This window comes from Amblyraja radiata, chromosome 17 (genome assembly GCF_010909765.2).
Source record: "Amblyraja radiata isolate CabotCenter1 chromosome 17, sAmbRad1.1.pri, whole genome shotgun sequence".
Taxonomy (NCBI): Eukaryota; Metazoa; Chordata; class Chondrichthyes; order Rajiformes; family Rajidae; genus Amblyraja; species Amblyraja radiata.
In genome coordinates this window covers 6,650,997-6,676,356 of record NC_045972.1, presented here as the reverse complement: position 1 = coordinate 6,676,356, position 25,360 = coordinate 6,650,997, and the positions used below count along the sequence as shown (strand labels likewise).

The 25,360-nt window shown below is 43.7% G+C and overlaps 1 protein-coding gene across 1 annotated transcript in view; it reads left to right on the top strand.

Moving 5' to 3' along the window:
* Positions 1–25,360, top strand: part of dpep1 (dipeptidase 1) — a 45,928-nt gene that overhangs the window by 9,012 nt on the left and 11,556 nt on the right. Inside the window, exons 4-9 of the mRNA XM_033035664.1 lie at positions 3,709–3,841; positions 10,478–10,628; positions 12,672–12,741; positions 15,879–16,055; positions 17,752–17,836; positions 24,023–24,098. Coding sequence (XP_032891555.1) covers positions 3,709–3,841; positions 10,478–10,628; positions 12,672–12,741; positions 15,879–16,055; positions 17,752–17,836; positions 24,023–24,098 — 692 coding nt within the window. The remainder of the gene's footprint in view (positions 1–3,708; positions 3,842–10,477; positions 10,629–12,671; positions 12,742–15,878; positions 16,056–17,751; positions 17,837–24,022; positions 24,099–25,360) is intronic.

Here is a 25,360-nt window from a genome sequence, read left to right as displayed (position 1 = left end):
AAAGTAAAGACAGAATTCAATACAAAACACAGTATGAGGCAATTAATGCACAGATGAAAAGGGACGGGGACGTGGGGCTAAGGATAGGCAGAGGTGAAGAGATGGGTCTTGAGGCGGGACTGGAAGATGGTGAGGGACACGGAATTGCGGATCAGTTCGGGGAGGGAGTTCCCAAGCCTGGGAGCTGCCCTGGAGAAGGCTCTGTCCCCAAAACTGCGGAGGTTGGACTTGTGGATGGAGAGGAGACCGGCTGATGTGGATCTGAGGGACCGTGAGGGTTGGTAGGGGGAGAGGAGGTCAATGAGATATGGGGGGGCCAGATGGTGGAGGGCTTTGTACGTGAGGATCAGGATTTTGTAGGTGATCCGGTGGGAGATGGGAAGCCAGTGAAGTTGTTTGAGGACTGGAGTGATGTGATGCCAGGATTTGGTATGGGTGATGAGTCGGGCGGCTGCGTTCTGGACCAGTTGGAGTCGGTTGATGTAGGTGGAGCTGATGCCAAGGAGAAGTGAGTTGCAATAGTCCAGTCGGGAGGAGATGAAGGCATGGATGAGTCTTTCAGCAGCGGGCGGTGTGAGAGAGGGTCTGAGTTTGGCGATGTTGCGGAGATGAAAGAAGGAGGTTTTAATGACATGGCGGATGTGAGGCTCGAGGGAGAGGGTGGAATCAAAGATCACGCCAAGGTTGCGGGCCTGGGGAGAAGGGGAGACAGTGGTGCCGTCGATGGTGAGAGTGGGGTTATTGATTTTGCTGAGTGTGGCTTTGGAGCCTATGAGGAGGAATTCTGTCTTATCGCTGTTTAGTTTGAGGAAATTATGTTGCATCCAGGTTTTTATAGCTGACAAACAGGAGTTGATATGGGAGAGGGGGGCGTTGTGGGGGGATTTGGTGCCAAGGTAAATCTGGGTGTCATCCGCGTAACAGTGGAAGTCCAGATTGAAGTGGCGGAGTATCTGACCAAGGGGGAGGATGTAGATGATGAAGAGGAGGGGGCCGAGTACGGAGCCTTGGGGAACGCCTTGAGTGACTGCGGCTGTAGCAGAGGTGTGGTTGTGGAGAGAGATGAAGCGGGATCTGTTGGAAAGGTAGGAACGGAGCCTGCTGAGTGCAGAGCCTTCAATGCCGAGGTCTTTGAATCTGGTGAGCAGGATGTTATGGTTCACTGTATCGAAGGCTGCGCTCAGGTCGAGGAGGATGAGGATGTTGAGGGAACCAGTGTCAGCAGAGGTGAGGAGGTCGTTGAGGACTTTGAGGAGAGCAGTTTCTGTGCTATGGACATTAACACTATCCTACACACATTAGGGACATTTTTTTCACTAATACTACGCCAATTAATCTACAAACCTGTACGTCTTTGGAGTGTGGAAGGAAACCGAAGATCTAAGAGAAAATCCACGCGGTCACGGGGAGAACGTACAAACTCCGTACAGATAGCACCCGTAGTCAGAATCGAACCTGGGTCTCTGGCACTGCAAGCGCTGTAAGACAGCAACTCTACTGCTGCACCACCGTGCCACCCTATTCAAGTATTCAAGTTCAGATTGTATTGGTGGATAAAGAAAAGTAAATTGAAAGATATAAACTGGGTAAGTTTAAATCAAGCTCTTCAGTTGCAGGGAGAATAACATGGACTAAGAGAAGTAAATTGCTATTTCTGAGGTAATTTATTTTATTAAAGCATTGAATCTCTGTTAGGCAGGGAGAATGGTGGACAGCCTTATACAAATCCATCAGGGAAACATTGAGTATGAGCGTCATCTTATCATAATGTCTACCATTTTAGGGAAACGTGCAATATTGCCGTTTACAGTCTGGACTTTATTCATGTCAGAGTCTTGTTACATTTCTATTATTATCATTGTCAAACAAATATGTTAATCAGTTCTCATGAAAGAATTTAATTGAACCAGAATGGCCCCATCTGTTTAATATGAGTATGCCTTTGCCACTCATTTCAAAAGTTGGACTTTTATAACATTCCAATATGGAAAAACATCTATTAATAGGAATCTGAGGGGTACCTTTTTTACACAAAAGGTGTTGTGGGTATGGAACAAGCTGCCAGAGGAGGGAGTTGAGGCAGGGACTATCCCAACTTTTAAGAACCAGTTAGACAGGTACATGGTTTGGAAGAATACAAATTTGGAGGGATACGGGCCAAAAGTGGGACTAGTGTAGCTGTTTCCATGTTGTATCACTCTATGACTATCTCACAATGTATGGGGAAAAATAATACATGTCATTGGCCAATGTGAATAAGCAAATAGAAACATAGAACGTGGCCAAAATCCAAATGTTCCAAATCAGCAGAGTACTAACTTGCTGTACAGGTCATCAAGCCATCTATAACACCAACAATATGACTTCCATCTCCCTCTGGATCTGCCTAAAATTTATAGTAATGGCATTTGATTTTGGATATACCGATTTGGAGATAGTCTACTATAAAAGCTTTTGGTTTCATAGAAAGTAATTAGAAAGCTAAATCAATGGAGTGTCACCTGAATTGGAGTGCAGTTTGCTAAATGAATCTCCAAATCTTTTAGTTTAAGAGAAGGAAACCCTGTAAAATAGTGGAATGTGTGCAGTGAAGGAAGACTTTCTATCTTGCATGATCCAGCACAAAGATTTGATGTCCCAAGTCTCATCTTCTTGTGCCACTCTACTATTGTGCCAGAGTAGACTACATGAGCCAAATGGCCTAATTCTACTCCTATCACTTAAGACCTCTCTATTAAAAGTGTTAGAGAGTGACTCACCTCAAAATCGTCCATAATAAATCTCAGAATATTCAATGGGTGCTAGTAAGCATTGTGACATACTGCCATGTAACTCGCCCACCACAAACTATCAACTCAATGGCTATTTCTAAGGCAGAGGTAGATCGATTCTTGATTAGTACGGGGGTCAGGGGTTATGGGGAGAAGGCAAGAGAATAGGGTTAGGAGGGAGAGATAGATCAGCCGTGATTGAATGGTGGAGTAGACTCGATAGGCTGAATGGCCTAATTCTGTTCCTATAGTCTACTACCCCAGAGCCTAACAAAATGTGAGTGTCTAAAAAAAAAATCCAATCTAATCCATACTTGAATGCAATATCACCATAATCTATATACAAATATCTGGGTGTAGTTAATAATTAGATTCCAAGCTGTTTTTTCCTTCTGCTGGCAATAAAAAAAGGTTGCCCACAATCAGCATGAGGGTTGTCCATTGTTGAGCCGATCAGCTATCAACAAAGAGTTAAGAACGGGACTGGATCAAATCTCTAGCGAGGTGACTTTTTACTTGCCAGGCCTCATGGTGACAATTCTACCATTGTAAACTCTACGATGTAAGACATTGTGACTGATATAAAGAGAGGATGTGTTTAGAGGGCTATGTGCCAAAAACGAGTAAATGGGCCTAGCCTTGAATGCCAATTTGGTTGTTATGGTCAAGATGGGCGAAGGGCTTGTTTTTAAGTTGTCTAGTTCAAAGTTTCTAAGCCACTAATAGAACAAGGAATGTCCTTATAGCTCAGCTCCCCAGGTTTTCCTCCTGTTTATCAGGAACAATACCCCTAAAACAAGTTTAATACCCATGATGATATTCTTGACACTATTCTGCAACTACCAAGCGATTAGATTGATTCTCGTGCATTTGCTTTTATTTAATTTAGTATGTACAAGTTCAAAATTGGAAAATAACATACAACCTGTTGTTGCAGTTTTGGGTCGCATATGCACCGTGTAGCACGCAGTATAAGGATGCTGTGAGACTAACGCTGGAGCAAATTGACGTCATACAAAGAATGGATTCGCTGTATTCTCAAACTTTCCGTAGTGCACGTACAAGCAAAGGTAAGTTATCACATTTGCTACTAGCAGTTGCAATTAATCTATGAACATATTCAATGATGTTGCTGGCCTTGTAACCTACTTAAACCTAAAACTATTCTTCACCACATCCTCTGGTGACTACCATTGGTATGAGCAATAATTGATATCTTTCCCTTTCATGCAAGAGTCTTTCGCATATTAATTTGTGTGACTCCTTGTCAGGAGGCTGTTCAGAGGTCCATGATCCCGTAGTGGATCCTAAGCAATGGAAACATCGATGCTGAAGATCGACAGTATCTTCCATCATTGACCCAGAGTACTACAAAGATACAAAGGATACAAAGTACTGAGCACTTCATCACTGTGTAAGAAGGAGCTTCACCGAAGATAGACTCAAAAAGCTGGAGTAACTCATTGATTTCACCTAGCCCCCAACTAACAATGGCCTGTTTCCTTTATCATTGTTACTTTTTTGCATATCTTTCGAATTTCAAACTTTACCCGTGCCCTATATCTGTCTTTACTCAGATGGGCACAAACATAAAATAAAACAGCTCATAGATCATTGTTGAGTCTATCAAACAAGTCGGTTTATCAGCCACATACATCGGGAAGCAGTGTGAGCAAGTCCAAACTGCTTCACTAAGTCAAAGTAACTACAATTTTCATATGCTCATGACACAATGGTTACTTGTGGAGTTGACATGAACCATCATTAATCTGTCTCTGTAACCTTCCATCTTTGTCGTTCCCCAGAGTTAACTTTAATCTTACGTTTCTTGTTGTTTAGCAATCCTCCCATATATTTAACATGTGGATACCATAAATGTCCAGATTCTACTCGCCAAATGGAGTCCCCTCGTAAAAGAGGTTGTTTGATAACCTTTGGAAGACGTGCCTGCTAAACACAGTGACCAAGAGGACAAAGGACATTATTGTCACATACACCAATTGGTGCAGTGAAAGTTGCGTTACCATGCAGCACACAAATAAGACAAAGACAACACTATAGAATTGAACATAAAACATAAAAACATCCCCCCACAGCAGAATCAAAGTTTCCCACGGAGAGGGAAGGCAACAAAGTTCAGTCCTCTTCCTCTTGTTCACCTGTGGTCGGGGCCTATTCAAGAGCAGCCGTAGTACAAGTAATATCATTGCTGAGGTGACCCGTTGTCTTGGCAAAAACATTTAATTGTACCGTTGACCCTGCGTTTACCTACATATGACAAATAAAACTGAACTGAACTGAACTGAAGATTGCAACATATAAGAATCTAGACAGAACTGTGAAGGTCTATATCCCGCACCCCTAATAGATAAGGAAGCCTGCTTCTCAGCAGAATGTTTCAGCTTTAGCCATTCTGACTACATTCTTGGCCATTCTTCCCATCATGCTCCCCAGTATCTGAGTTCTAGGGTTAACCAAACTATAACCTGCTCATCTTCTTTATAATACTCAAAATTCCCGACAACACCCACCTCCTTCATTCTTACCCTCCCCTGCCTGGTGCCTCTGCGATTGAAACAGTCAGACATGGCCGTCAGTAGTTGAGTGACAAGGGGTCCTAGCTATGTAACTTTGATTTGTCTCAGGTTGATGATCACATATCGTTTGCCTTGACACGGCTGGGTTGTGATCATCACAAATCCATTGGTAAGTCTCTCTGATCTCTCTACAGGGGCAATAGGTATTTGAATGTCTACCATGATGACACCATTTGTCGTAATGTCTTGTTGCTACCTGGCCCCATCACAGGAAAGGCCCCACCACATTTGGTAGGAAGGAATTGCAGTTGCTGGTTTACACCGAAGATAGACACAAAATGCTGGATTAACTCAGCGGGACAGGCAGCATCTCTGGAGAGACGGAAAGGGTGACGTTTTGGGTCGAGGCCCTTCAGACTGAGAGTCAGTGGAGCTGGAGACACAGAGATAAGGAAGTGTAAGGTGTGAAAACGAGACATCAAAAGAGATCTTATCGAGTTCACACACAAGATTAGAAGTTGTTCAGCCAGAGCTGAACACACTTCTCGGCATGCCACTTCTTGTGCATGGTGGTTAGCAAATTTGCAGATGACACAAAGCTGGGTGGCAGTGTGCACTGTGAGGAGGATGCTATGAGAATGCAGGTTGACTTGGACAGGTTGGGGGAGTTGGCAGATGCATGGCAGATGAAGTTTAATGCGGATAAATATGAGGTTATCCACTTTGGTAGCAAAAACAGGAATGCAGATTACTAACTAAATGGCGTCAAGTTGGGAAAAGGGGAAGTACAACGGGATCTGGGGGTCCTTGTTCATCAGTCTATGAAAGTAAGCATGCAGATACAGCAGGCATTGAAGAAAGTGAATGGCATGTTGGCCTTTATAACAAGAGGAGTTGAGTATAGGAGCAAAGAGGTCCATCTGCAGTTATACAGGGCCCTAGTGAGACCACACCTGGAGTATTGTGTGTAGTTTTGATCCCCTAATTTGAGGAAGGACTTTCTTGCTATTGAGGGAGTGCAGCGTAGGTTTACAAGATTAATGCCCGGGATGGTGGGACTGTCATATGCTGAGAGAATGGAGCGGCGGGCTTGTACACTCTGGAGTTTAGAAGGATGAGAGGGAATCTCATTGAAACATATAAGATTGTTAAGGGTTTGGACATGCTAGAGGCAGGAAACATGTTCCCGATGTTGGGGGAGTCCAGAACCAGGAGCCACAGTGTAAGAATAAGGGGTAAGCCATTTAGAACGGAGACGAGGAAACTCTTTTTCTCATAGATAGTTGTGAGTGTGTGGAATTCTCTGCCTCAGGAGGCCGGTTCTCTGGATACTTTCAAGAGAGAGCTAGATAGGGCTCTTTAAGATAGCGGAGTCAGGGGATATGGGGAGAAGGCAGGAACAGGGTACTGATTGGGGATGATCAGCCATGATCACATTGAATGGCGGTGCTGGCTCGAAGGGCTGAATGGCCTACTCCTGCACCTATTGTCTATTGTCTATTGGTGGAAAGATTGGGCTGCGACATGAATACTCTTTCCTTGACCCCATCAAAAGAGATGCATATCAAGGAAAATGTAGAATAGATCATTGTTAGCTCGGAGAAGGTGACAACAAAACAGATGAAATGTAATCGGGAACTTTTCACTGGGGCAGCTTACACCCCAGCAGTATGAATATTGACCAAGTAACCCTTGCTTCCCCTATCTTCCTTCCCTCCCCCTTCCCAGTTCTCCGACCAGCCAGACTGTCCTCGATTACATTTTATCTCTGTATACTTTGTTGTCAGCTTCTCCGAGCTAACAATAATCTATTCTACATTTTCTTTGAACTTCATCCAGCATTAAAACTCTCTCCAATAACCTGATCCAATCTTGTCTACTGCAGTCAGTGTCCTCGATGTGACTCCATCTACATTGGCCAGACTGAGTGCAGACTGGGTGCTTTGCTGAATGCCTGCACTCTGTCTGCAATCATCACCTTCATCTCCCAGTTGCATTTCTTGTAGTGAACGGTCTCCCTGCCCAACACTGGCCCGTTTCCTTTATCATTGTTACTTTTTTGCATATCTTTCATTCCTTTGTTCTATATCTCTCTACATCACCATCTATATCTCTCGTTTCCCTTTCCTCTGACTCTCAGTCTGAAGAAGGGTCTCAAACCCGAAATGCCACCCATTCCTTCTCTCCAGAGATGCTGTCCGCCCCGCTGAGTTACGCCAGCATTTTGTGTCTATCTCCAGCACATTTGGTGTTCACTTCCATCCAGGCTTGTTTGACAGGCTTCTGCCATTCACTGATAACGGCTGCATTACAATTACAGTTTTACTGGAGTTGGTTGGTATTATACATGTACCACATCTTACATGTGCTTAAGACAATGATCTCGACTTGACCAATGTTTCAACACCAAGTCTGCTGATGATACAAAACTAGGCGGGGTTGAGAATAGTGAAGATTTACAGATGAGCTGAATGGAAAGGTATGTACTTGATAGATACAATATATTGTGAGAAAAATAAAGTTGCTTACACTGTACCAATCAAAAAAGAAAGTTATTTTATTAATTGGGTAGTGTTGATATTCAAAAGTATCTGTGTAGGAAGGAACTGCAGATGCTGGTTTAAACTGAAGATAGACACAAAAAGCTGGAATAACTCAGCGGGACAGACAGCATCTCTGGAGAAAAGAAATAGGTAACGTTTCGGGTTGAGACTCTTCTTCAGACTGCGTGTCAGGAGAAAGGGAAACGAGAGATATAGACGGTGATATAGGGAGATAAAGAACAAATCAATGAAAGATATGCAAAATAGTAACGAAGATAAAGGAAACAGGCCAATGTTAGCTGTGAGCTTGGTGAGAAAGAGTACAGACAATGAGACTCAACAAGACAACGTTGAAGCTGGTACGACTTGGGTGGGGGAGGGATGGAGAGAGAGGGGATGCTGGGGCTACTTGAACTTAGAGAAATCAATGCTCGTACCACAGTGTTGTAAGATGCCCAAGCGAAATATGAGATGCTGTTCCTCCAATTTGCATTTGGCCTCACTCTGACAATGGAGGAGACCAAGGACAGAATGATCAGTGTGGGAATGGGAAGGGGATTTAGTGTTTGGCAACTGGGCGATCAGGTAGGTCCAGGCGAACAAAAGGATCTGGATGTCCTTGCATTCGAGTTACCGAAAGCCAGTGTCTAGATGCAGCAAACTGTTCGGAATGAAAAATGGTAAGATGGCCTCTGTTGCAAGATGATTTTTGTATGAGTGTTGCAAGTATTGCACTAAAATTACTTAGGATGTCAGTGAGACAACATGTGGAGAATTGTGCACAACTTTGGCCGCTACATCCTTAAAGTTTAAACTTTCCTTGAACTCACCAGACTGATTCCAGGGATAACAGGTTTTGTGTACAGGAGAGGCTGGGCACACTGTGCCTGTATTCTCTGGATTTTAGAAGTATGAGAGGAGATCTTATTGAAACGTACGAAGTCCTCCCATGGCTGGATATAGGGTGGATGGTTCACTTTGTTGAAGGGTCTAGAGCCAGAGACTGCAGTCTCAGGCAAAGACTGGGACTGAGATGACATGTGCAATGTCTTCACATAAGAGCTGGTAAGTCTTTGTCATTCTCCAGTCTGGTGCACTGAGGAAGCCCGGATGTTAACTTTGTGCAGGATAGAGATTGATAGATTTCTGGATGTTACGAGAAATGAGGGATACGGGGATCATGCGGGATAAAGAAGCCCACGTTGAAGATTAGCTCTGAACCACGTGGGCGGCATGGTGACGCAGCGGTAGAGCTGCTGCCTTACAGCGCTAGAGACCCGGGTTCCATCCTGACTACAGGTGCTTGTCTGTACGGAGTTTATATGTTTTCCCCGTGACTTGCATGGGTTTTCTCCGAGATCTTAGGTTTCCTCCCGCGCTCCAGACGTACAGGTTTATAGGTTAATTAGCTTGGTATAAATGTAAAATTGTCCCTAGTGTGTGTGTAGGATAGTGTTAATGTGTGGGGCACGCTGGTCGGTGCGGACTCAGTGGGTCGAAGGGCCTGTTTCTGCACTGTATCTTTAATCTAAACTAAACCAAACTTGATGAAATATACAATAGTTCCGGGCTTGTCTCATCTCCAAGCCAATTGCTTTTCAGGTAAAATTCAAGGTAACGTTTTCTGTGGAACATTCATTTATTGCACAAAATTGATGTCTTTGTTCAGCTCACATACTGGAATTTTCGAAAGGGCCATGCCTCTGTGAAGCTGTGATCATGTGAGGTGATTAATGGGGAATCTCAGGTGCTTTCCACACCTACACGTCACAGGGTGGAAGTTAGGAATGATCAAGAAGTCAGATGCCGACCACAATGGACAGAAAATCTGCCCAAAATCTCCCTGTAAACCAACCTCTCCATTTTAAAGCCCCATTAGATCCCCCAATAAACATCACTTCTGAAAAGAAATAAAATGTCCCAGGGTTATTAAAGATCCAAACTTTGGAAGTAAACAAAAATGTATTTTCTCTCTGATAGTATTTATTTGAAAGGAATATGTGCGGCACGGCGGCGGCGGCGTGGTAGAGTTGCTGCCTTACGGCGCCAGAGACTCGGGTTCGAACCTGACTATGGGTGCTGTCTGTACGGAGATTGTACGTTCTCTCCGTGTCCTGTCTGGGTTTTCCTTGGGAGCTCCGGTTTCCTCCCACATTCCAAAGACATTTGTAGGTTATTTTGTTTCGGTAAAAATTGTAAATTGTCCCTAGTGTGTGTAGGATAGTGCTAATGTAGGGATATCCATGGTCGGTGCGGACTCGAAGGGCCAAAGGGCCTGTTTCCGCGCTGTATTTCTAAACTAAACTAAAGAAGTATTAAACAGTGACATATAGTCCAGCTGGCATTTTCACTTATAGTTAATTCTCACCATCAAATGGAGCAAAATAATTGAAGTGTAGTTATTAGAGAAGATATGCTCTAATTGTACAATTAATTTAACAATTATCCAGAGATTATGCCTGACCTGTTGTTACTCCTACACTTTGTGTCTTTATTTTACAATTAATGTGTATTTTTCAAATGCTCATATTAATGTTTTATATTAAATGAGCAGTCAAATATTCAATTGCATGAAATAGATTGCACATAATATCTGTATATAACCTCTAATACCTTCCTAATACAGGCATTACCACAGCTTTCCAGGGTAAGCAAGTGGCCAGTTTAATTGGTGTCGAGGGTGGACACTCTATAGACAGCAGCATGGCTACACTACGCCTCTTCTACCAAATGGGAGTTCGTTACATGACCATCACGCATAGCTGTAACACACCATGGTAAGGTAAAATGAGGACAATGTTCCCTATCGAACATAGAACAGCACAGCACAACAACATCCTAGGACGCACAATGTCTGTGCCTATGAACATGATGCCAAGACCAACTTTGATCTGCCTGCATAGAATCCATATCGCTGCATTCCCTGCATATCCACGTGCCGATCCAAAAGCCTCTTACATGCCACTATCATATCTGCCTCCACTGTCAACCTCACAGCACGTTCCAAGCATTCACCTCTCTTTGGTAAAAATAAAATTGTCCTATACATATCCTTTAAATTTTGCCTCGGTTGCCATAAAGCTAATAATATTTAATATTTTCAATATGGGAAAAAAGTTCTGACTGTCTACCCTGTCTATGCCTCTCATACGTTTATATAGTTCTATCAGCTGTCCCCTTAATCGCCCGTGCTCCAGAGAAAATAATCCAGCCAGTCCAACCTCTCCTTTTAACTAATCCAAGCATCATTCTATAACCCTCCCCTGCACCCTTCCAAAGCTTCCACATCTTTCCTGTATTGGGGTGACCAGAACTGCATTCAATACTCCAACTGCAACCGAACCAAGGGCCAATAAAGCTGCATCATGACTTCCTGCCTCTTATACTGAATGCCCCGACCAACAAAGGCTAGCATAGCAGATGTAATTTCTAGCACTCTATCTACGTATGTTTCCGCTTTCAGGGAGTTATGGGTTTGGACTCCAAGATCCCTCTGTACAGCAATGTTGTTCAGGGTCTTGCCAGTAATTGCATATATTCCCCTTTCATGGTTTCAAGGTGAGTTTATTGTCACATGCACCAATTAAGGTAACAGTGAAATTCAGATGACCATAGCAATAAAGGGCAACACCCAAATAAATGTTTAACATGAACATCTACCACAGCTACTCCCCCACATTCCTCACTGTGATGGAAGGCAAAAAAAGTTCAATCTTCTTCCCTTCTTTGTTCTCCCGCGGTCGGGGCATTCGAACCTTCCGCATCGGGGCGATCAAACTCCCGCATTGGGGTGATTTCAGCTCCCCGCGCCGAGCGATCAGACTCCCGATCCGGGGCTGGTTGGACCTCCTGCGGCTTGGAGCTTCCCGACATCAGTCTCTACCCGACACTGCAAGCTCCTCGATGTTGAAATCTGCAGGTCGCGGTTGGGAGCGTCGATCCCAGGCAAGGGATCGCAGGCTCCGATGGTATGTCATGGTGCTCAAAGTCAGTCTCGAGCAAGGCCTCCAGCTCCATGATGTTAGGCCACAGAGTGACCGGAGATACGATCTGGAAAACAATCGCATCTCCGGCAAGGTAAGAGATTGAAAACAAGTTTCCCCCCGATCCCCCCCCCCCCCCCCCCCCCCCATCCACGCCCCACATAAAACAAACCAAAGAATAACACATACTTTTTGATCTCCCTAAGCACACCTCACTATCTGTCATTTCTCTATCAATCTATGTAGATGGTCTGTATCCTGCTGTGTACCTTGAGAGCCTTCCTCGCAGACCGTGACTCCAGCAACCGTGGTGCAAACAGACTAACAATCCCATCAATCCCATTCTGTCATAGATGGGTCTCCTCTGTGTCCTGTAATTCCTCTCCAACTCCCCTCCGCACAATGGGACAAGGATAGAGCTCCCCTGATCCTCACCTTTCACACCCCCAGCCTCTGCATCCAATACATCATACTCTGATATTTTTGTCACCTCAAACATGATGCCACCACCAATCACATCTTCCCATCTCCACCCCTTTCCGTCTTCCACAGAGACCATTCCTTTCACAACTCCTTGGTGTACTAATGCGTTCCCACCCAAACTAGCCCATTCCCGGGTACCTCTCCCTGAAACCGCAGGAGATGTAACACCTGTCCCTATACCTCCTCCTTCAACTCCATCCAGGGACCCCAGCAGTCCTTCCAGGTGAGACAAAGGTTCACGTGCACCCCCTCCGGCCTCATCAACTGCATTGGTATGAAGAATAATTTCACAAGCATCAATGTGCCTGATTTTAACCCATATCTAAGTATTTATAGCACCTTTACCATTTTCAGGGCTGATAATTGGCGCGTGGATGCGGGGAAAGATACAGCTCAAAGTAATGGCCTGTCTGAGTTTGGAAAGGTCAGTGCCTGTCATCAATGTCCAATGATATTTATTTTGAAAGCTGTTATATAATATAAACCTTATGTAACTACAAGTCTTCTAGAATCGAATCCAGTTTATACTTTAATGGCATTTTCCCCAAATATGAAAGGCAAAGTCAGCAATAGAAACTGGCAAATTCATTTATCATTTCCTGCAAGCACTCTTCCCCATATTTAAATCTAGTGACATAATGAAGACCAAGGTGAGATTTTTTTAATTCAGCTTCCTTTATCTGCAATACCGGAGATTTCTGTCGAACATGTAGAGGCATCTGTTTATGGTGTCATAAAACTGCACTTATACTCCAAATGGATAGCAGTAACAGGATCGGTCCGAGTCAGCATGGATTTACAAAGGGGAAATCATGCTTGAATAATCTTCTGTAATTTTTTGAGGATGTAACTAGGAAAATGGACAAGGGAGAGCCAGTGGATATAGTGTACCTGGACTTTTAGAAAGCATTTGATAAGGTCCCACATAGGAGATTAGTGGGCAGAATTAGAGCACATGGTATTGGGGGTAGGGTACTGACATGGATAGAAAATTGGTTGGCAGACAGGAAACAAAGAGTATGGTTTAACTGGTCCCTTTCAGAATGGCAGGTAGTGACCAGTGGGGTACCGCAAGGCTCGGTGCGGGGACCGCACCTATTTACAATATACATCAATGATTTAGATGAAGGAATTAAAAGTAACATTAGCAATTTGTTGATGACACAAAGCTGGGTGGCAGTGTGAACTGTGAGGAGGATGCTATGAGGATGCAGGGTGACTTGGACAGGTTGGGGGAGTGGGCAGATGCATGGCAGATGCAGGTTAATGTGATTATTATCTAAATGGTGTCAAGTTGGGAAAAGGAAGTACAGCGGGATCTGGGGGTCCTTGTTCATCAGTCACTGAAAGTAAGCATGCAGGTACAGCAGGCCGTGAAGAAAGCGAATGGCATATTGGCCTTATAACAAGAGAAGTTGAGTATAGCAGCAAAGAGGTCCTTCTGCAGTTGTACAGGGCTAGTGATACCACACCTGGAGTATTGTGTGCAATTTTGGTCTCCAAATTTGAGGAAGGACATTCTTGCTATTGAAGGAGTGCAGCGTAGGTTCACGATGTTAATTCCTGGGATGGTGGGACTGTCATATGTTGATAGAATGGAGCGGCTGAGCTGGTATACTCTGGAATTTAGAAGGATGAGAGGGAATCTTATTGAAACATATAAGATTATTAAGGGTTTGGCAGAAACATGTTCCTGATGTTGGGGAGTCCTGAACCAGAGGCCACAGTTTAAGAATAAGAGGTAAGCCATTTAGAACAAAGATGAGGAAACATCTTTTCACACAGAGGGTTGTGAATCTGGGGAATTCTCTGCCTCAGAAGGTGGTGGAGGCCAATTCTCTGGATGCTTTCAAGAGAGAGTTAGACAGAGCTCTTAAAGATAGAGGAGTCGGGGGATATGGGGAGAAGGCAGGAACGGGGTACTGATTGTGGATGATCAGCCATATTCACAGTGAATCGAAGGGTTGAATTGCCTACTCCTGCACCTATTGTCTATCGTCTCTTGTCACTTGGTTTGGCTATTGGGGGAATCCACAAACCCCCCCCCCCCCCCCCCCTGCATTTTCTGTACCTTTAAATGTGAGAGGAATGATAATACTCTAACTTCATGACATTCCTACATACTGTAGGTTTTCAACAGTAGTATCCCACAGATGCTTAAACAGTGCAACATTACTCTGTTTTCATATTCACTGGAAGAAATGTCATTATGTGCATTTGCAAACAACACTTAATCGTTTGCAGAAAAAATATTTTGTGGAAAAATTTTTACTTAATTCCTGAAATTCTAAATGACCCTTCAAAGTTATAAATCTTCATTTTCTAAAATGTATGTTGAGAATATAGATGATACCACATCCATTACGTCTTCTTATTTGCCCAAAGTTGTCGATGATGGCAGATTTAATCCTTGAAGTTCTGATCAAAACTGTTGGAGGAACTGATCTTCACTTGACTGAAGAAGGGTCCCGACCCAAAATATTGTCTGTCTATTGCCCTCTATAAGTATTGCCTGACCCGCTGAGCTCCTTCAGCACTTCATTCTTTCTCAAGATTCTATCATCTACAGACTGTTATGGGCCAGTCCCACTTAGACGATTTTTTAGGTGACTGCCGGCGACTGTGATAATCGTAGCAGGTCGCTGCAAAACTGCCGACTGGATCCCCCCCTACAACAATGTCTGCGACAACCTTCCACCTAGTCGACGTCCAGCTACGACAACCGGCGACCCAATCGTCGCTGCTTAGGACGTCCACCAACGACCACACCTACGACAACCTACGACCACACAGGCGACAACCTACGACAACCAAAGTCAACCTACTTACACTCACGACAAGCTACGACCCTGCCGGCGTCAACTGAAGACAACTGAAGACTTCTCTTGACGCCGGTACCTGTCGCCGGTTGATGTAGGTAGTCGCCAATGGAAAACACAGATGTCAGCACTGGCGATAGGCCCATTAGTTAGTTAGTTGGTTTAGTTAGTTAGTTTGTTACAGTTTATTGTCACGTGTACCAAAGTACAGTGAAAAACTTTTGTTGTGTGCTAACCAGCCAGCGGAAAGACAATACATGGTTACAATCGAACCATTCACAGTGTACAGATACATGATAAAGGGAGTAAAGTAAGAAATGTTGCTGCAGGAGTAGAGTTTTAAAAGTGTGGAGCAATTATAATATGTGATTGTAGATCAGCTTCTGCGGCTAGCGCGCAAATAGTCACCTGGGTTTGCCACCATTTTGTCTTCCTTGACATTCTATTTATTTGTGAGTTAACATCCTTCTTAATTCAGGTTATTTAAACCAAATTATATAATTTTCTGCATTGTTTTGGTGGTAATTGGGGCAGCAAAGTTCACAGAGGTTATTGAGCTAAAAATAAGTTATTCATCAGAATAAGCATTAAACTGGACCAGAAATTCCTTTCAGAGCAAACATGAAATTAGTGAAGCATTACAAGTACTGTACTCGGAATAAAATAAGCCCGTGAAATAATTTAATGAATATTTTGCCAGGTTTTGAGTATGATTAACTAATTTGTTTTCATTAAATCCAAGAAAGTTATTTTAGAAATGAATCGACTAGGAATGATTGTTGACTTAGCACACACTTCTGTCAAGACGATGAATGATGTATTGGACATTTCAAAGGCTCCTGTCATGTTTAGCCACTCAAGTGCCTACACCCTGTGTAACCATAATCGCAATGTACCAGATGCCATTCTGAAAAAAGTGGTAAGATTTTGACGAAACTTTATATCAATTTTGAAGCATCTTGTCCTGCATTTATCAAGTTGCATTTGTAAAATTGTTGTAAAAACTTCATGGAATCCCCATCCCACCACCTTCAATGGCAGATGCAAGTGCACAGAAGATTTTGCAAGGGGTTTTTTTTAACATATGACTATTTGTGGTATTTGAATGTTGGATATTTTAAATCTGCAGGAGTTGTACATTAGTTGTACTATGAGCACATAGTTGGTGCAATGATGGCAGTTGTTGAAAAAGCACTTAAGTGGATGTCTCGTTCTCACTCTGTACACTTCCTAATCACTGTGTCTCCCTCTCCCCTCACTCAATCTGGAGAAGGGTCTCAACCCGAAACATCACCCATTCCTTCTCTCCAGATGCTGCCTGAGTTACTCCAGCATTTTGTGTTTATCTTTAATGTTATTGTGATTTAAGTTTTCTTTTTATTTAAATGATGGGCCTTTTGTCTTTGACTAAACCAAAATGTTGAATAGCTGAGTGATAATGCTATGAATAGTTATCTTATTCTGCAAAGTGCTGAATAACTTTGTAACTTTGGGCAAGTGTGAAGCGGAAATTGGGTACTTCCTCACAGAAAGGACATGAAACCTAGAGTGAACTTTGCTGCAGAATGCAACTACACAGCTGCCACCCTGAGTTTCAAGAAGTGTCTCGACCTCAAAAGTCATGTATTCCTTCTCTCCAGAGATGCTGTATGACCCACTGAGTTACTCCAGCTTTTTGTGTCTCTGCATCTCTGAGTTTCACAGATGCAGTAAAACACAATCTCATCAGGTAGAGACTGCCAACATGTAACATGCTGTGCTGCTTTAATGATGTGGCTTGCAATAACTAAAGATTGTACAATAAGTACAATCTGTTCAGTAATTTAGAATTCTTTTTACTTCCAATATATCAAAGGGTGATATCGGTGAGACCAAACATAGACTGTGCGATCGTTTCACTGAACACCTTCTCTCAGTCCGCCTGGGCCTACCTGATCTCCTGGTTGCCAAACACTTTAATTCCCCTTCCCATTCCCACACTGACCTTTCTGTCCTAGGCCTCCTCCATTGTCAGAGTGAGGCCCAACGCAAATTGGAGGAACAGCACCTCATATTCGCTTGGGTAGATTACACCCCAGCGGAATCAATGTTGATTTCTCTAACTTCAAGTAACCCTTGCAGGCCCTCTCTCTCTGTCTCACCCCCATCCAAGTTGTTGTTCTAGCTTCAGTTGTCTTGTTGAATTTCATTGCCTGTAACTCGTTTTCACCTAGCCCATAGCTAACAATGGCTTGTTTCCTTTACCATTGTTATTTTTTTACATATCTTACATTCATTTGTTCTATACATCTCTATATCACGGTCTATATCTCTTGTTTTCCTATCCCCTGACTCTCAGTCTGAAGAAGGGTCTCGACCCGAAACGTGACCTGTTCCTCATCTCCAGAAATGCTGACCCGCTGAGTTACTCCAGCTTTTTGTGTCTATCAAAGGGTGAGACAGTTCTATTTCAGGATTAAACATTGACTCCGTTTTTAAAAGCCTTTGTGACTAATATTTAATGTAGATATGAAGCAATTTTAAAATGTGTTTAGAGATCTCCTTAAGAATATTACCTGTCCTGAATGTACTGGTTAATGTGGTCAATCATTTCAATAAATACATTCATTTCACAGCGTCAGAAGAATGGTATTGTGATGGTGAACTTCTTCAACGACTTTGTTACATGCAAGGTTAAAGCTACACTCTCAGATGTGGCGGGTCAGTATCTGCATTGTTCTCATTGTTGCATCTCATGTGAAGGAATATTTTCAAAAACATGGTGGACTATTTGGTGGGAAGTGTACCCTCTTCCATTCCATCCTCCGATTCAATGCCCACGTTCTTCTACCATAACACCATGTTTAAACAACACATGTAAGGCCAATCTAGACAGTAGAATATCAAGTTCAAGTTCACATTCATTGTCACATGCACTAATTGGTACAATGATATTTGAGTTACCATACAAATAAAAAGAACACAATACATGATAGAGTTTAATATTAACAGCTACCACAGTGGAATCAGTGTTTCCCACTCTGATGGAAGGCAATAAAGTTCAGTCATCTTCCTCATTGTTCACCCGTGGTAGGGGCGTTTGGACCCTCCGCAGTCGCCGCTACGGATGGCCCGATGTACAGACCTGCGATCTCGCAGCAGATCTTTTATACAACTATATATACCCTATATCTTCCCACGATAGACGCAAAATGCTGGAGTAATTCAGCAGCACAGGCAGCATCTCTGGGGAGAAGGAATGGATGACGTTTCGGGTTGAGACCTTTCTTCGGACTGAAGAAGGGTTTCGACCCATTCCTGCTCTCCAGAGACGCTGCCTGTCCTGCTGAGTTACTCCAACATTTTGGTTCTACCTTTGGTGTAAATCAGCATCTGTAGTTCCCTCCTATAATTATATCTTTCCATCCTGCCTCTTGCAAAGATGCTATCCCCTACTCTCAAGTCGTCCGTCCCTGCCGCATCTGCTCTGAAGATGAGGCTTTCCATTCAAGGACATCTGAGATGTCCGCAATCTTTAGTGAATGTAGCTTCCACCTGACTGCCATAGATGGATCTCTCACCCAAGTCTCTTCTTTCACAACCCCTCCCCCCCAGATGCAACAAGGACAGAGTTCCCTTGACCCTCACCTTTCACCCCACCAGCCTCCATATCCAACACATCATCTGACATATCATCATCTCCAACGTGATCCCACCACTAGTCACATCTTCCCATCTCCACCCCTTTCCGCCTTCCATGGAGATTGCTCTCTCCGCAACTCGTTGGATCACTCATGACTTCCCACCCAAACCATCCACTCTCCAGGTACTTTCATCTGCAACTACCGGAGATGTAACATCAGTCCCTTTATCATAATCTGTCCCTCAACATAATCTAAAAATAGATTCTTTATTCTCACGCCTTTTCTACTATTTAACGACATCATTGTTACATTGTATCCAAATTCCCCTCGTCATCCTTCACCCCATATCTATTGATAAACTGGGTAACCTGCATCCTGCAGTGTCAGGATTTAATTAGTAATTGTGCCAGGATCTCTATTCCTTGCTGAGAACATATTCCACACTTCTGCAAGTCACAAAGTGCTTCTTTACTTCATTCCTAACTGACCTGACTCTGAGTCTCTTTGTACCCGCAGTTCCCTCCTACACATTTCTGATTTGATGTAGGCCAATTAACGTACATCATTGTCTTACACTCTGCTGTGCATACAAGATAGGTCATGGTCATTTAGTAGGCAGCCTGTCTGTTTGCAAAACTGTCTTTTTAACTTCAAACCAATGACTGTTTTCACTGTACATTGGAACAGATATTCTGAAGGCTGGTTCTTGTTTTATATTAATGTCTGATTCCTCCACATAATTTCATCACCTCTAAATAATACCTAACATATCCTCATCTTGGCACTTGGACAGACTTGTCCCAGGGAGGCCAAAAGTTATTGCGGTTAAAAGTAGGGCTGCAAAAATGTCCTCTACTCCCCTCCCAATGACTAAATTACAACGTCCCGAGGTCGATATCCATCTGAACTATCTGTCATCCTGAATGGGCTGTTTATATGAATCTAGCAGCAATTGTTCTTCCAGCCACCTGATCTCATCCACTCCCTGGATACATTTATCCTCTCAATGATTTCAGCAAATTTCATCGGAGTGGTCGAATGTGAAGCAAGATGCTGGTGTTCATCAGTTACTTCCCTGAAATGAGATTAGATTGTTAGTGGGTGGACTTGGTCCCTTGGTCCGCGTGTGTGGGCGGGAGGAAGGTAAGTCATGATATTTAACCTGAGTCAATGGTTCCAGCGGCTGTCTCGCCAGGTCTGTATACAGACACGGGTGCCACTTGTCAGTAGCACTGCCCACCTATCCATCCAGGAGTGAACCCAACCTTTTCAGGCAACTCTCTTACCATGACGGCATGGTGGCGCAGCGGTAGAGTTGCTGCACTTACAGTGCCCTCATCACCAGAGATGCAGGTTCGAACCTGACTACAGGTGCTGTCTATAGGGAGTTTGTACGTTCTCCCTGTGACCGCGTGGATTTTCTCCAAGATCTTTGGTTTCCTCCCACACTCCAAAGTCGTACAGGTTTGTAGATTATTTGGCTTGGTATAAATGTAATTTGTCCCTAGTGTATGTAGGGTAGTGTTAATGTGCGGGGATCGCTGGTCGGCATGGACATGGTGGGCTGGAGGGCCTGTTTCCCCGCTGTATCTCTAAACTAAACTAAATGACCTGGTCACCTGACTGCGGGAATATCTGCCTTTGGCACTTTCTGATCAGTGTTGTGCTGATGCTGTTGATTTGATGCCGCAACATTTGAAGCTGGTTACAGAAGTGTTTCACCTCTGGGTAAAGGTTACCACTGTTACTCCAGCTTTCACATGGGTCCGCCGACTATTTGCTTCCTCTTCTGCTCCCTCTTTTCTCCACTTTTCTTTCTCCTCTGCCCCCACCTCGCCATGTACTTTTTCTAAATTGGCTTTGGTATCTTCTTCCTCTCCAGTAGCATCTTCTGTCTCTCCTGTTCTTCTGCTGCTCTTTCTGCCCTGACATCCACCCACTCATTTCCCTTCTGCTTCTAACGTTCCACTTTCATTTTTACTCAGCCTTTCTTTACCTGCCCACAGTTGTGTTTGTGTGCAGCCCCCAGGTGGGAACTGCTGACAAAGTATAATATAATAATAATATAATAACTTTATTTATAAAGCACTTTAAACAACTGCAGTTGCCACAAAGTGCTGTACATGAGAACTCATGGACAAAAAGCTATTACAAACCATTAAAAACCTTTAAAAACCGTAAAACGAAGGACTATAAAAAACACACTAAAAATTAAAAGACATTAAAAGCACTAAGAACAGGAGCAATGCTTCAGCCAGTGTCGAAAGCCAAAGAATAAAAATGTGTTTTTAGGGAGGATTTGAAGTAACTCATACACATCGGCCTTGCTCCAGTTGCTGATGACTGAGGCTGCTGTGCCTATACTGGCTCTGTTGTCTACTCCATTGCTTCTTCCCTCTCCCTAACTTATCCATATTAGTCCCCTCTTTCCTGAGTCTACTAGGGATCACGCTTCCCTTACTGTACCTGTTCCTAGGATAGTACCATCATTATTTTAACAGGCCCAGAAATATAATGGGAGGTGCATTCTCCCTATTTCAAGTATCTGTGCTTTGCTGAGAATATAAGTAACCTCTCCCGCCATTGGCACAAGTAGATCAGTTATCAATACTTATGCCACTTTGCTTGCCACCTAGGCTCTTATGTTCAGTACTGGCAATGGGGGCTGACTCCGACTGCTTATCTGACTTGGCTGCTGTGGTCACAAGTTCCATGGTGTGAGAAGGAGCCACTGTGGTTTCGGCCTGTTTTGGTGGGCGACTCTCACACCTTCCACACTTGTCGGGACACCGCCTCCAACCATGGCGTGGGTGGCCACATCATCTCCTTTACCCTTCCACGTCTAGTGCGGCAGTCCCTCGCTACTCCCTGGGGTGAAGGGCTTATGCCTGGCGGAACTCAGTGTAAAGAGCTGCCGCGTAAAGCAAGTCCTCTCTGTCCTCACAGCAACTACGTTCATTCCACCCACCTTGCGACCTCTCGTTCTGCTCCACCAGTCTATCTCGCCGGCCTCTGATACTATTGTAGGATAGGTGGATCCCACAGCTAGTCCCATGTCCAAAACCTCCTGGAGAGCTCAGCTCCCCCCTTCCTTCGCTATTTTCAGGAAGACTGGGTCATCCTGACCAGAATTGTCCACATCGGAGTATTCTTCATATACCCAAGGCCTGATGGTCTGCATCCCAGGGTACTTAAGGAAGTGGCTCTAGAAATCGTGGATGCATTCGTGATAATCTTTCAATGTTCTATAGACTCAGGATCAGTTCCTGTGGATTGGAGGGTAGCCAATGTTATCCCACTTTTTAAGAAAGGCGGAGACAGAAAACAGGGAATTATAGACCAGTTAGCCTGACAATGGTGGTGTGGAAGATGCTGGAGTCAATTATAAAAGATGAAATAGCCGCACATTTGGATAGCAGTAACAGGATTGGTCCGAGTCAGCATGGATTTATGAAGGGGAAATCATGCTTGACTAATCTTCTGGAATTTGGTACCGATTGGGGATGATCAGCCATGATCACATTGAATGGTGGTGCTGGCTCGAAGGGCCAAATGGCCTACTCCTGCACCTATTGTCTATTGTTTATTATCTATTGTTTATTGTCCAATATTTACATCATCTATGGTGGGCTCATCACCTTTGTGAACCACTGATATGATCATTCACCAATGACTCTCATCTCCCAGTCACTGCCTCGCATCCCCCCGAAAAGTTGCAATACCTGTCCTCATTACTGTCACCCCCACGCCAGTGTACGATCCTACAGCTCCTGGGCCATCCTCTCCATCCTACATATTCCTTGGGCATTTAGCTTTAATCAACACATTCATATCTCTGAGGTGCATCTGGTCAATTTCAATCATTTCTTCTAATATGAGCTAACATTCTGCATTCTCACAGGCAGCCCAGACATAATGGTGTGCTTCTCCCTGGGGTGAAGGGCTTATGCCTGGTGGAACTCAGTGTAAAGAGCTGGCTGGGATTATCAGAATACTCCCAGGCCAGCACATCCCAATCTATCTTCACCTTCATCTTTGGCCATTCCCATGACAGCTACCTAGTGTGTACAGAGTGGGTGAGAAAGTGGGAGAACATGGAACGCTTGGGACCTGCCCCATTTATCACTCAAACTATCCAGGTCCCTAACTAATTGGTCCTTTATATTGTTCTAATTCCTCTATCCCTTTCTTGTCCATATCTCTCCCTCCCTCTCTACTTGAATCCCAACTCTACACAGTACTTGGCCCTTTCCTTCTCCAGCGTTTGTGTGCCATGTGCCCTTTCCTCTTATCTGACCTCGATAGGTGCCATCCTGCCACGTATGTTAGGGCATAACCTCTCCCTCAAATACTTCTATCCTAATTCCCATATTCAACAAAAGACAAGGGAAGGACAAAAGGAAAAGAGAATGTACTTAAAACCCAAGAGTACATTGGGCGGCGCGATGGCGCAGCAGTAGAATTGTTGCCGTACAGCGCTTGTAGCGCCAGAGACCCGAGTTCGAACCCAACTACGGGTGCTGTCTGTACGGAGTTTGTACATTCTCCCCATTACCGCGTGGGTTTTCACCGAGATCTTCAGTTTCCTCCCACACTTCAAAGACGTACAGGTTTGCAGGTTAAATTGGCTTGGTATTAAAAAAATTAAATTGTCCCCAGTGTGTGTAGGATAGTGTTAATGTGTGGGGCATACCTTGTCTTTAACTCAGAATTTCACTGCTACAGTATATATCTTTTTAAGAAGCACTTATTCGAAAATATAGTAACCTCAAGATGAAACATTCTGAATGGCAGGAAGTAACAGCTTTTTTTGTTTGAGAACACAAATATGTTGGTGTGAAGCATTAAATTCAAAGGCGGAATTGGGACCTGTTATGTTCACTCATCAGATATATGGGGGTGGGTGGGGGGGAGGGGGGGAATATGCCACTTTGTGGACTGCACCTGACCATACTCAGAGTATACACAACACTAAAAGCAGTAGATAAGCACATTTGAAAAAGTTGGTAAACTCTATACATATTTCTGATCCTAGTAAGAAATTTGGACAGACATGTTTGGGTCACCTTGTGACGTAGCCAACTTGAAATGGTTTCTGCAGCCACCAACTAAGTGTAACATTGTAAATCTACACTCCCAGAGAGTGTCCAAATTCCCCTCCACAATGTCAGGAAACTATTTACTGAAGTACATTAAATATTGTAAAACTGTGCAATGAAACTTAAGCATTTGTTTGAAATTATGTTTTCAAATCATTCCGTAGATCATTTTGACTACATAAAAAAAGTTGCTGGTTATCAGTCTGTGGGATTTGGTGGAGATTATGATGGCGTTCCCAGGTAATATTCTATATCTATCATTTGCACAAACCTATAATTTATTTGCATTAACTATGATTAGTATGGTTGTCAGTGGTTATGGGGAGAAGGCAGGAGAATGAAGGGCCTGTCCCACTTACACAATTTGTTTTGGTGACTTGCCAGCACCCGTCATAGTCGCAGCAGGTCGCCCAAAATTTTCAACATATTGGAAATCCAGCGGCGACTAGAAAAAGGTACGACTCTTAGGGCAACTACTCACAACCATACAGGTGTCACACAGGCGACATGTTACAGGGAGACGCCTGTATGGTTGTGAGTAGTCGCCCTAAGAGTCGTACCTTTTTCTAGTCGCCGCTGGATTTTCAACATGTTGAAGATTTTCAGCGACCTGCTGCGGCTATGACGGGTGCCGGCAAGTCGCCAAAAGAATTGCGTGAGTGGGACAGGCCCTTGAGGTTAAGAGCGAATGGCAATGGCAGAGTAGACTTGATGGGCTGAATGGCCTAATTCTGCTCCTATCACTTCTGAACTTATAAGAGAAATCTATTCCTGTGCCTTTGGAAAAACAATGCAGAATTGTTTAATAGCCTGAAAACTAAACCTTCTCCAAAAGAGATCTGCACAGTTGTGTACAAAAACCACAGAGGAAATCCTGGCTATTCTACTTCAAGAAGAGTCATGTCGTAGTTTTTTTTTTAAATAGAATGTTAAGTGGTGTGATATTTGTACAGAGACCACAAAATAAAAGACTAAAGAACTGAAATGCATAGAGGATAAAAATGCAGTTGGTTGAGATCCTTCTTTAATAACATTTTTACACTTTCCTCAGATTATTTCACACCACAATGTTGTTTTTTTAACATTTTATTCAAAGGCTATTTGTCAAGAAATTGAATGACTCCTAAGTAATAATGTATTCCAATGTCTATTCATGTTGAAGGAGCCAGGATATGAGGATCAACAATGACCCAACTGAATGCGTAGCTTTGTTTGGAGTGCCTGAGCCTGAGTGGGGGATGGAATCAGTCCCTTGCGAGGGAAGACATAGGGACTGACGAGGTAGAGTCACTGTGGATTGTTGAGGAATTGTAAAGACAAGAAGACACTAATTGGTGTTATCTACAGACCCCCAAATAGTAGCCCGGATGTAGGATGTAAGTTGCAGCAGGAGTTAAAACTGGCATGTAACAAAGGTAATGCCACTGTGGTGATGGGGGATTTCAATATGCAGGTAGACTGGGAAAATCAGGTTGGTTCAGGACCCCAAGAAAGAGAGTTTG